The 13,695-nt window shown below is 31.6% G+C and overlaps 1 protein-coding gene across 4 annotated transcripts in view; it reads left to right on the top strand.

Moving 5' to 3' along the window:
• Nucleotides 1-13,695, top strand: part of LOC106068913 (structural maintenance of chromosomes protein 6-like) — a 34,327-nt gene that overhangs the window by 12,218 nt on the left and 8,414 nt on the right. For all 4 annotated transcript variants that reach the window (XM_056030394.1, XM_056030396.1, XM_056030395.1 and 1 more), the window contains exons 8-17: nucleotides 760-861; nucleotides 1,564-1,701; nucleotides 2,376-2,456; nucleotides 6,002-6,148; nucleotides 6,367-6,455; nucleotides 7,665-7,829; nucleotides 8,732-8,904; nucleotides 9,638-9,816; nucleotides 10,501-10,527; nucleotides 10,749-10,832. In XM_056030394.1, the coding sequence (XP_055886369.1) occupies nucleotides 760-861; nucleotides 1,564-1,701; nucleotides 2,376-2,456; nucleotides 6,002-6,148; nucleotides 6,367-6,455; nucleotides 7,665-7,829; nucleotides 8,732-8,904; nucleotides 9,638-9,816; nucleotides 10,501-10,527; nucleotides 10,749-10,832 (1,185 nt within the window). The remainder of the gene's footprint in view (nucleotides 1-759; nucleotides 862-1,563; nucleotides 1,702-2,375; nucleotides 2,457-6,001; nucleotides 6,149-6,366; nucleotides 6,456-7,664; nucleotides 7,830-8,731; nucleotides 8,905-9,637; nucleotides 9,817-10,500; nucleotides 10,528-10,748; nucleotides 10,833-13,695) is intronic.

The following is a 13,695-nucleotide window of genomic DNA, read 5'->3' on the forward strand; positions in this document are numbered from 1 at the left end:
CTCAACTGTACTTGACAGTACTCCGCACTGAACCGTCGTAATGCTCCGTACAGAACCACACAGTTGAACTGTGCTGTAGTTGACCGTGTTCTGAGCCCCTGTCGTGAACCGTCTCTCGTGAACCTCGCTGTATTGAGCCCCTTTTCTCAACCGTCTTGACTGCGACACCTCCGCTCTTATATAGGGTCCCTACTGGCCTTCTAGACCCGGACAGAACGCCGCTCGACGTTTCTAAGTGGTCAGATGACTACAACTCTCGTGATGCTCCTGAGCTCTGTTCACAACGGCGATCCTTCCCGAACCATTCTGTTGACACTCGACTCGGCTGACCGTCGTAGCTCATCACGGTTGACCGCTCGTCTAGCGCTGGCCTGGGGCGATTTGCGTCGGCTGACTACACAAACACCACCACCCCTATCTGTGCCACCACCAGGTTTATAACAATATTGATAACTCTTATACATTATTAAGAAAAGATAATTTGATTGGTCCAAAAAATAGAAATTCAGTTTGACTACCATTGTCCACCTCAGCAACCTTAATAAAAGTATTTTTTTTATAAAAACATTGCAAACTTTTATACATTTTTATATTTTTGTAAGTTTCTGAATGATATTGATAACCATTATTAATTAATCTGAATATAGCTTTTCATATCACTATTTAAGCAACTTTATAGACTTCTGTTACATTGTCATTAGAATTATTTTTAAATAATATTTCTTTGTTTTTTTGTTTGTTTGTTTTTTCCACAAAAAGTTCTTTATGAAAGCAACTCAACTGGAACAAATGAGTGCTGATTATGAACTAGTGAATAAGAATAAAGAGCTGACACGAAATGTTATCAAAACAAAAGAGGAGGTAACATAATTGTTTTCACACTCAGATTCCCTTTATTAATAAATAGCCTTAGTATAGCTTTGTTGCCTTTCAAACCCAGTAAGGGAAAATTTATGTTAATATCATTGGCTGATATTCTTGACAAAGTCATTTCATAGGTTGACATGCCCCACCACCTTTAATTCTCATTTGATGTCATTTCTAATTAGCGTATTTCAATAATACTAATAATTGTGCTTTAGTATTACATCTAAACCTTATATGATACAGTCATTTTCCCATATTATAAACAACACTTGACAAGTACCTACAGGCTTTAATGGTTTTAATTTTTAAATTTACTTTGATTTGTTATTTTTTTAAATTAATAATCTCATAAGAGTGATTCTGGGCTGGCAAACCAAGTGTCAAAAGTTCAAATACTGGTAGAGACAGTTACTTTTGATTTTTGAAGTCTTACCAATTTTTAATGTGTCTTTAAAAGATATTGAAAAAGTAAATTTTATTGATTAGTATTAATTATACTTGTCATATGACACCTTCATTAGCCTTTGCTATAAAGCACAGAAACATGGGGCATTATCATTTACTCACCACCAAAAATTCAAGAAGTTTTTATTTATTTATAAAGGGGGGGGGTTATAGTCCAATATGTGGTAAGTTAAAGCTACTGGTATCTTGTGGAATTTCAAAATGGTTTCTTGTTTTTACATTTTATTTTAGACACTTGTAGCAATGAGAAGAGAAGTTAAAGTGTGGGAAAATAAGTTTAAAAACTTGATAGCACTAACAGATTTGAAGGAAAAAATTAAATTGCTACAAAAAGAACAAGCCTGGGCCCTAGTGTCGGAGAAAGAAAAGGTAAATGAGAAATAAAACTTTGAAAATGTCTTGATCCTATAAAGTAAATCAGTTTTAACAAGAAAGAACTTTTTATTCTGTAAAGTAAATCAAGTTAACAAAAACTTGTATACTTTATATCATATAATCCTATAAAGTAAATCAGTTGCCAAAAACTTACATTTTTTACATCTCTTTAAACTATAAAGTAAATCTAATCACCTAGAGCTTGTATTCTTTAATATATCTTCATTCTGAAAAGGAAATCAGTATATTCTCTATGTCTCTTTATAATGTAAAAACAAATATGCAACAAGAATGAATGGACAAAATGATATTTTGTTTTTAAACTACTGCTTTCAGCTGTTGCTTATTTGTTGAATGTAGGAATAATTAAAAATGAAAGTGACGAATGGACAAAAAAAAATGTGTTTCTTAATGAAAAGGGAATAGGGAGTACAGTAAGAACTAAAGCTTTTTTGTCCGTCTTCATTTTCAATTAAAATAACAGATTTGATTATGTATTCTTAGGTCACTTGTTTGAGCTAGGACTTTTCCTCATTTGATTGATAAGTTCTAGACAAAAAATATATTTTAATATCTACTCTAGGAAGTTTTCATGAGTGAACAATTACAAATCTTTTTTTTTTTTAATTAACTTTTTATTAAAACTTTACATACATTTTCTTTTGAAGGGGTTAAAACCTCTGGAGAAAACATTACTGGCAGAAGAAGCAGCACTTCCAAGATTTATTGACAAAGTGGAACAATCTAAGGTAAGTAGACAAAACTTGAGCAAAGAATTTCATTATAGATAGAGGCTCTAACCATTTCCAAATCTTTATATAGCTTTAAGCATCTAATTGCCGATTATTATCAACATGTGTTTGTTAATATTTAACCAATATTGAGATTTTTAAAAAATCTTGTACATTTTTTATATTTGTAATTCTCAAAATAAGGTGAATAGGGATTTGGGATGCACATTAACTTTGACAAGCTGACAGAGCCATTCGTCCAAGGGCTAGATGCAGGCACAGAAACTTGGCTACATCCTGAAATTTATAATGCAGAAATTTTCAATAGTAATTATCAAATTTTTAGAAAAGATAGGGCTGATAATCATGGAGGAGTTCTTTTAGCAATAAAAAACACTCTTATAGCAGAAGAAATTACCTTACCTAACTCAAAAAATATAGAATCGACATTTTGTAAAATTAATACCACCTCAACATCCCTAATAATAGGCAGCATTTACAGACCACCAAATTCTAGTTTAGAATACATGCAGGAACTATGTAATCAGATTACTACACTTAAAGAGACAAATAAAAATGCAGTTTTTTGGATTATGGGTGATTTCAACCTACCTGATATAAATTGGAAAACACTAACCATAGATAAACACCAAAACCTTAAGGACATAAATGAGCTTTTCATAGAAACTTTACACAACCTAAGTTTAGATCAAATCATTAAAAAGCCAACTAGATTAAACAACACATTAGATCTCTTCTTAACCAACAGACCTGGATTAGTAGTTGATTATGATATTATCCCTGGTCTATCAGACCATGAGATCATAAAAATACACAGTCAGATAAAAGCAGTAGCCAATACAAAACCCAAAAGAAAAATCTTACTCTGGAATAAATGTAACCTAACACAACTACACCAAGCTGCATTAAACTTTCAACAAACATTCTTATTAGAAAAAGACATTAACCAACCATTATAGAAAATCATATACCAACTAAATACACTTCAAACAAAATAAATAAATGCTGGTTTAATAATAGACTAAAGAAGCTTTGTAAACAGAAGGAAAACCTATATAGAAAATTTAAAGAAACTAATGCAGAAAGAGTTTACAAAAAGTATATAAAAATTAAACACTTAACCCAAAAAGTAAGCAGACAGCTGCAGAGTGAATACATAAACAATGTAATATCTAAAGATAACAACAAAAACCTATGGTCATACATTAAGTCTAAGAAAATGGAAACAACAGGCGTAGCGCCATTAAAAGATGAACATAACATAATACATAATGATAATGAAACTAAAGCAAACATCCTAAACAAATACTTTGCATCAGCATTCTCAGCCCCAGGAGACAAAGACATATTACTGAATTTGAACCAAGTAGACAACATAGAAGATATAGTAGTACAAGAAAATGGAATTCAAAAACTATTAGCCAACACCAAACCAAATAAAGCTTCTGGACCTGATGGTATTCCAGCTAGATTACTCAAAGAACTAAGTAATGAGCTAGCCCCAGTGTTCAAAATACTCTTTCAGGCTTCACTTAACCAGGGCAGAGTACCAAAGGACTGGAAAGAAGCTAATGTCACCCCCCTATTAAAAATAGGAGAAAAATCTGACCCAGTAAACTACAGACCAGTATCACTTACCAGCATCACATGTAAAATCCTAGAACACATAATATGTAGCAACATCATAAACCACTTAGACAAACATAATGTCCTCACACCATACCAACATGGCTTTAGGAAATATAGATCATGTGAAACACAACTAATAGGACTAATTGATGATTTTTCAAAAGGTTTAGATAATAGTGAACAAATAGATGCTATCTTACTAGATTTTTCTAAGGCTTTTGACAAAGTTCACCACCATAGTTTGCTTAAAAAATTAAAATATTTCGGCATTAATGGTCCACTGCATCAGTGGATTAAAGACTTTCTGATAGGGAGAGAACAAACTGTAATAATAAATGGTTCTAAATCAACACCGATAACAGTAAACTCAGGTGTACCTCAAGGAACAGTCTTGGGTCCACTACTATTTTTAATTTACATAAATGATTTACCAAATTGCATTACTTCAGGAACAAAAATCAGATTATTTGCAGATGATTGCATAATATATAGAACAATAAAAACAACACAAGACACAGATATTTTACAAAGAGAATTAGATGAATTACAGAAATGGGAATCAAATTGGAGCATGTCTTTCCACCCAGAAAAATGTCAGTTGTTAAGAGTAACAAAAAAACTAAAACAAATTAATTCCACTTATCTTATTCATGGCAAACCAGTAACACAGACTAAAAACACAAAATACCTAGGTGTTATAATAAATGAAAAACTGTCATGGAATCCACATATTGATGAAACTACAAAAAAATCAAACAAAGCATTAGGATTTATTAAAAGAAATTTCTATAAATCAAATAAGAAAATAAAACTAAAATGTTATTTAACCTTGGTTAGGCCAATAATAGAATATGCATCCTCTGTTTGGGACCCCTCAACTCAAGAAAACATTAAGAAACTAGAACAGACACAAAATAGAGCAGTGCGATTCATAACAAACGAATATTCACATTTGACTAGAGTAACACCTTTAGTAAAATCACTAAATTTAGAAAGCCTTCAGGACAGAAGGCTCAAAAGTAAAGTAGCAATAATACATAAAACACTGAACCATAATCTTCAAATACAAAAACAAAATTTAATAAAATACTCTGAAAGACACAAAGATAAAGGCACATTCCTCGTCCCATATGCTAGGACAAATTTGTACAAATACTCCTTCTTCCCTAGTGCTATTAGAGCATGGAATGGGTTGCCTGAGCTAGCCAGGAAAACCAGTGACTTGGCAGAATTTAAGTCATTGGTTAATATGCATGACTAAATGCATGACGCGTAGGACGTAATCATCTTCTTTTTTGAAGTAACGTCTGTATTATATAAGATAAGATGTACACTAATTTTACAATACATTAAAGTGCAACACATTTCAGTAATACAGTAATGCATGCGTCCAAATAAGTCCAACATGAAAATGAGAACAGTGAAATCTAAGTTTCAACAGCACTTCACATTTCAAAGATATGAACTTGACTAATGTTTAACACAAATACTTTATTCACTTTATTTTAAAAGATGTTGTACTTGCCTACTTATGCTTACTTAATAATAATACCAACTAGGGTATGAATAAGATGATACATTTTTTTTAAGATATTAAGATTTTAAGATATTACACAGAGTAATAAACAACTTCAACTCAAAACAGCTTTTTCATTCAAGCATGGCTAATAAATATTTATACTTTGAAAACTAACAAAATAATTAAAAGAATTTACTGTATTTTTTCATACTTTTTTTTGTTGTTGTTGTGTGAAATATTAGAAAAACTTAGACAATAAAGTAAAAAAAAAAAAAAAAAATATTCTGTACCACATTAAATAAATAAAAAATCACATGTTAAAAATGAAATCAAACTTAAGAAAAGGATCAGTGACATATATTTTGTCTAATGTTGTTTATTTTTTCAATGCCAGAATGATCATGAGAATTGGAAAGAGCGTCATAAACATTTGGAGCAGCGTTTGATTAGCTGTGTAAAAGAAGTCAAAGAATTGGAGCCACTTTTTCTGGACAAGAAAAAAGAACTTCAAGAAGCTAAAGAAAAACTTGTGCCTTTGGCTGTATGTATTTTCTTTTTTCTTAATTTTGAATACAGAAATCAATTCTATTGATTAATGTATGTCAGCCAACACTCTTTGTTTTGTTAGGGCCAAAAATGCAAAATTTTGTGTTTTTGATAATAAAGGGGGGGGGGGGCAACTAAATACTGATTTAGTAGATTTTTATCTAATTAGTACATTCAAAGTAATTGTATATATATATTAATTTCTTGAAACAGAATCAGCTGAAAAGTTTGGAAAGAGAACTTACAAGCACCAACAGAGATTGTAAACAATGTCAGGATAGAATCAAAGAGTTGAAGGATATGTAAGTTCTAATATTTTTTTAGTACACTTCGAGATTGTTTATTGTTGTCACGTATCATTAGTCAAACATTTTATTTTATTTAATAATAATAATAACTTAGTTCAAAGTTCATATCGAGACTGGGAATCCCTAGGACCTAGTGACACGCGTCAATCAAGTCAAGAGAAGCATTGTCATATGATAGTAGACTTTAATTTGATTGGAAGCAGGACAAGAAGTAGGAGGGGAGACGCTATGTGTTGAACAAAGGAGCAAGAGATAATTAATTAATTCCTCAGTCTCGTGTTGATATTCAGAAAGTGTAGTTGCTTAGAATCCAGTTGTAATATTTTGAATGTTTGATTTTAGATACATTTTATTTTGTAAAATACTGTAGATATCGTGTTCCCAAGTTTTAAATTAAAAGTTTCTGTATTTGAATTGAGAGGATTTTCTTCATTGAATCTATTAGTAAATATCTAGATCTAGATCACCTTATTGGTTGACATCTTCAAATAGAATCCTCTGCATCACGGTTGTGAGATCTCAGCACCATCCGACAAAGAGGCAAAGTTTATTCAAGATCCCTCCTCATCAAGATCTTAATGACCGTGACAATTGTTAATTATTTGTTATGCAGCCATTACTTAAAAACATGTTAAAAGTCTCAGGATTATTGAATAGCTCAGACCATAGAATTATAGTATAGAAAACAGTTCTGAGCATAGAATTATTAAAAATAGCAATCAGTCTTTGAAATCTTAAATAGACACTAACCATGGTAGATAGAATAAAGGATTTACTAATAGCTTGAGTTTAAATTAAATTAAGATTTAAAAAAAGACATCATGTGCAAATTGATTTTTCTTTCTTTTTTTTTTTTTTTTTTTTCACTATGCTCAAAATTAATCAATAACCTATATTTAGTCTTTCTATAGCTTATTCTTTTGTTTTTAAATCATGCACACATATTGTATGCACATACATTTAATTGATTTTACTAATTATTTTGACATAATATTTTATTGATAATCCATTTCCTGTATATTTTTTTTATTATTATTAACAAAGGTTGTTTTTTTTTCTAGAATGTCCGTAAAGGATGATAATTATTACATTTTGCTCACTATGTTGTCACTGAATGTGAATGGGAATTAGATGCTAGTTTATGCTTAATGTGTGAGTATGACTGACCCCATTTTTCATCTTGTTAATTGTGGTTTCTTTCAGAGCATCTCATGATTATGAAGCTGAAAGATTACAGAGAACAGTTCAAATCACAAAGCTCAAGTCCAAGTTGGAATGGCTGGAGTCTCAGAAAAAAGTCTTAGAAAATGATGCTGATCAGTACAGAAATGCTGTCATCAAATCAAAAGCTGACCTTGCCAATTTGGAGTAGGTTAACATGAATTCTAATTATACATATGTTTAGGAAAGTTCTTGGTTTAGTTGGACTTGTCTAACATTGTACATTTCTGAATAAAAAGCTCAAATGATTTCTAAAATAACAAGTTTATTAATTGAAACAAGTTGTTACTACATTGCCACAATGGGATTGAGGATATGTCCCCTTGTATAATGACTATTAAAAACTCAGCATATTACCTTTTTTACCATAGTCTTCAAGTTATGTAGCCTTACACTTACCAAATGATGTTTTCCTACTTTCTATTTTATTCACATATACTTATTAATGAAATTCATAATGACTTTTGATGTACAAATGTTACCAGCCAACTTTATTTGATTGTTATTTTATACAGTTATTTAATTAAAATCACAACATGATAGTTTTAAGAATTTTTCTTAAACCTTTAATCATGTGGAATTCTTTATTTTAAAAAAGTTCCCCTTTCAGACTTTGTGGTCTATCGGGCAGATGATGTAACGGTCATCTGTTCTGTTTCTGTGGCCTATGGTTATCATTCTTTATAACCCTTTTTAATAGTTTGTTTTGTTTATAGTTAAATAACTTTCCAGTGCATTTTTTTATTGCAACATGCAAGTTTCCTGAACTGTTTATATTATTAACGAGGATAAGAGAAGACATCAACTTATATTTTGATAGTTCATTCTTTTTACATTACCCTACTACAAACATTATATTTACATGTAAAGTGAAATTATTTTCCTTTTTTTCTCCTTGCCATTTTTCAAAAGTTTTAAAAATTTATTTCTATTATTAAATGAAAAGTTAAAGTGAATTTAAAGACAAAAATAAAATGTAAAATTGTAAGAGATTTTTTTTTTTTTTAATAAAAAAATATAGCCCTAAAAAATTTTTTATGTTATTGCAGGTCAGAACTGAAGGCCAAGCAAGTATTGTCCAAAAATATCACATTAAATAAACAGAGACTGCTGGCTGCTAGAAATGATAGATTAAAACGATTTGGTGAATGGATGCCTACAGTGATGAGTAAAATACAGGAAAGGAAGGCTCATTTTCACAAGATTCCTAAAGGTCCTTTAGGTAAGAATTCTTATTGCCATTTTTATATTTAGAAACAAGATTAAAACAAACAAAAGTAGAATAGAGTGGATACTATTTTATGTCTAACTGTTGTGTAAAGTTGTATCCAATTGCTGTGTAAAGAAGTTGTTATATGTATCAAACTGTTAGTGATGGGAATTTTAAGAAAATTTTTGGAATTCTGACAATTTCTTCTGATCCATTTTTTTTTTTTTTCAGAAAGAAAAACATCAAAAAAATTATTTTTGGAAAAAAAATATCGGATATTATTATCTGGATCTTAAATGGCTGGCTGTGTGGTGTACCTGGCTGCTTTGCCTTTGCTTTGCACATCAGTCACATCTTGAAACAAACAGGGGTGCACTAAATTTCCAAAAAATTTTCAAAGTCTGTTCCCATCACTGTCTTGTGTAAAAAAGTTTGTTATATGTGTCCAACTATTGTGTTAAGTTGTGTGTATATATATATATTAAATTTATCACATAAATAAATAAACCTAGTCAAATGCCAAGCTTGTACTAGATATAAATCTAACAATAAAATCTTTCGTTGAGCCATTCAAATTGTGTTACCATGTAAGGGACAGCAGAATGTTCTAACAAAACACATACTCTTACATCACCTGGGGAAAATTATTTGGCTGGTCAGTTATTAGCCATATACTTATTTATCGCTTGGTAGTGACACAAATAGGTGAACTTTCTTAACTTTATGAGATAATTCTTTCTTCCAGGAGCTTGCTTTGATCTTTTGGATCCCAAATGGGCTTTGGCTGTAGAATGTTGTCTTAAGGGCTTAGTCAGTGCCTTTGTTTGCCATGACCATAGTGATGAGAGAATATTGGAAGACATTTTCTACTCCACTCTTAGATCCAAGAGTCTTCGCCCAACAATAATTACTTGCCCTTTTGCTGTAAGTTTTTTTCATTTATATTTTATCTGATATTATTGTCATCTTAGTTTTTCTTATTCTATAATTAATGAGGGATTAGTGTCACTACATTAGTATATATTGGAGAAAGGATTGCCACCAGGTGGTGTGGTATGTGCTTTAGACTGTCATCATGATAGTCCAGGTTCAAATCCTACCCATATAAATCCACGGCTGTCCGGCAGGAGGTTTGGGCTAGGACATAATCATTTTTGAAAAAAAAAAAACAACTGATAAATACTAATCAAGTTGTAAAAATTAAAAAAACATTACCATTTATTTCATTAGCTGTCTGCTAAAATTCTAACATGATTATCTTGCCTAGCCTCCTCTTTAGTGCACTTGAGGAAATGTCCACAAAATGATCATCATAAAACTTATTCCCAGTGGACTGCCACAATACTGAGCTCATTGCAAATTTTATCACAATTTGGACCCATTAGACATGACAAGTAATGGTCAGAACTAAATTACAACCTGGTTATTTCTACAAGAACCATTTACATTTTTTAAAATATTGTTCTTATTAGTTTTATCATTTAAAAAAAAAAAAAAAAAACTCAACCTTTAGATCTGTCGTTTTTTAATATATTTATAATTTAAAAAATTATTCATTATTAAGTCTGATGACAATAATATATCAATAGTAATCTTTATATTTCTCAGCACGAAGTGCATGATGTGTCAAAGAATGTAAGTATGGATTGTTTGATCTAAAAGGACTTTGTACTAAACATAAATGTTGCTCTTGGGCTTGCCTTATTTTTTTTTTTTTTTTTTGCTTTTGTTTTGACCTACATTAAAATCCAAACAAATTTTTACTTTTTTTTTATTGACTTTCTTCTGTAAACTGATCACTATATTTTTTAAACAAAAAAACTAGAAATGCTCTAATTTTGTTTATTTCCACACAGAAAGCAGTTAATAAAAATTATCCCTGCGTCCTTGATGTCATCAAAAGCGATGATCCAGTAATCATCAACACACTCATTGATCAGGTTAGAGTTTCCCACTTATTAAAAAAAATGTTATCCTAACCCTTTTGCTTTAGAACATTTTGTGAAACAATTTAATGGCTATTTTGTAATTTTAATACAAAAATTTTATCAAGAAATTTGCTCTAATAAATTAATTTAAATTTTATATATATATATATATATAAGGGGTTAATTAATTTAAATTTTATATATATATAATATATATATATATATATATAAGGGGTTAATTAATTTAAATTTTATATATATTATATATATATATATTAGGGGTGCACCAGAGAGTACTTTTTTATCTTTGACCGGAGCCGGATAGTAAAATATGATACCTACATGGATGTCTTGTAAATAGCTTATGTTGCTGAGCATTTCGCAGAACTGTTAAATATCATAGCTATATTCTTAATAAATTTTTTTCATTTTATTTACCTTATTGCTTTAAACTCTGTTAATGATTGATGATTTAAAGCTTAACAGTATTTATAAAAAGATAGGCCTTTCACAGGCTAATCTGTGAAACATGAGTGTGTGTGTATGCACAAGTCCACCAACTGTAAAAGGGGGTGAGGGATGGTCAATGTAAAATATGTAAATATATATTTAACTAGTTACTAATGTAAATCTCTCAAAGGTAAAGTGCAATCTGGCTTGTATAGTGGTCAGATGTATGAGTAAAAGAATTTCAAACCAACAACTGGTCATCAGGCTTGTAATTTAAAGTCTAAGGACCACTTCTGGTTCTGGCTTAAAGGGCTTAATACTGATAGTAGCTGTTTGTTAATAGTTGAAATCTAAAACTTTGTAGGTCAATATTGATTTTTTTTTATTAATTCATTTGCGGTAAATGATATTTTAATAACAGTGGGTACATCAATTATACCTATTTATAGCTTGAACCTTAGATGATGCCGAAGCATAGATTAAATTGTAATCTGGTCTATTATTGAGATCTATGTTTAAATCTACAGTTGTATAGATCTAAGAGAATTAGGAAAACCAAATATAAAAGAAAAAAACTCATCCTCATTCTCCCTACCTAAAAAAAATAAATAGATTGTGACAGATTTGAACAAACTGGTTAGATAGATGTAGTGGGCCTACGCATGTAGTCCTAGTGTAGTGTGTATAGTAGATGGTGTTGACCATCACACATTTTTTTTCCTTGGGCATACGCATTAGTGTTGAGTGGTCAAGTAAAAAAAATAACACATTGGCATGATCAGTCAAGTATGTATATCTATTACACCAGTACACTAGTTACAGAGGTCAAGTGTTTCTTAACACTCCTGCATATTATTTCCTTGTTTGCTAGATCTAAATATGGTTATGTTATTTTAATTTCTTTTTTTTTTTTATTATTATTATAGCTTTTATATAGCGCTACTTTCAAGTTTATAGCATGCTCAGAGCGCTTTTGGTCCAATCTCATTTGTGGACCAGTGGGGGGGGGGGGTATCTAGGAGTTGGTTTTCTGTGCTGCCTTTAGTCGCTCAGTAAACACAACTCTGCCCGAGTCGGGTGTCGAACCTCGAGCCCCCTTCTAGGTAGCTAAGCCAAGCCAAGTTCAAGCGCACTTGGCCTCTCGACCACGCTTCCCGTGATGCGAGTTTAAACTTTACTGTAAGGATTTCCGTTATAAAAGTCACTAGAATTAAACAATGAAATTAGCTTGCTTTCTAAAGGTTTTAATACAAGGTTAGGCAAAAAATACACACACACACACATGCACATCTTTGTTTTATTTTATTGTGCAAAGTATGTAAGAAACAACTTTTAAAATTATTAGGCCTACTGATTTTATCACGGTTTCTGCAATAAAAGGGCACAGAATTAAGCATATGGGTATCTGTTGTAAAAAGTCCTGGCCTGATACACAGTGGCTTAGTACGCATCGTAAGTAAATAAAAAACAGTAATGACGAGGAGTTACTTAACACTCAAATTATTAAGAATATCGTTATCAAATCAAGGCACTTTACACAGGAGCAATATTCAAGTTAATACGTTAGGAAAAGTAATTCAACCGTATTATTTATTTACAGTGTAGTATGCTGTCTTAGCATGTTTTGTTTATCCATTCTGGCTTAAGAATAGTCTATGTCTATCAATAAATTGAGTGTCAAGGACTAAATAAATAAAATAAGGAGTAAGGGGTGTTTAGCTCTTCCTTTAAAGATGGGCGTGGTCATGTCTTTTACCCTTATATACACAATTCTGAGCCTTGAACTTTTTTGTGATTGCGATTTTTTCAAAATAAGCAAACTCATTGTCCGGTTACCCCTGTAGAGGTGTGGCTTGGAGTCCAGCCCCTAATTAAGATTAGCTCCATAAATGGCTCCTTATGTCTCGGAAGACAATGGATGCGCCCAGGTGAATCAATGGCTTTGGTTTTGACTTGAGACAGAGCAGAATCTGGTGTGACTGTTCAAGCCGATTCTGGAGCGGCAGAGTTTGCCACAGTTCATGCATGTATATGCATCTGACTTAGGGCTAGTTGACAGGGTAGCTTTCTTCTTCTTTATCTTGACTGATGCAGCTTCATTTCTTTTGCACTCTGCGAAGTTCGTACCAGCATGTACAGTCTCTCTACATGTTGTCTGGTCTTGGGCTATCTCCTCCCACATACTTTGTTTGATGCCCGTGGTTCTTATGTCTCGATTACAGACATCTCTGTAGGTTAGTCTTGGGCTGCCCTTGGGTCTGCAAGCTCAGCGTATAGTATGTCTTTAGGGATTCTTCCATCTGGCATGTGAGTGACATGACCGAGCCAGCGTAGTCTTCTCTTTGTAAGAAGAGCATAGATGTTGTGCATATTGGCCCGTTTCAGAATGGTTGGAGTCATGATCCCTCCAGGAGATTAGCTACCA

Source organism: Biomphalaria glabrata, chromosome 5, assembly GCF_947242115.1.
Source record: "Biomphalaria glabrata chromosome 5, xgBioGlab47.1, whole genome shotgun sequence".
NCBI lineage: Eukaryota > Metazoa > Mollusca > Gastropoda > Planorbidae > Biomphalaria > Biomphalaria glabrata.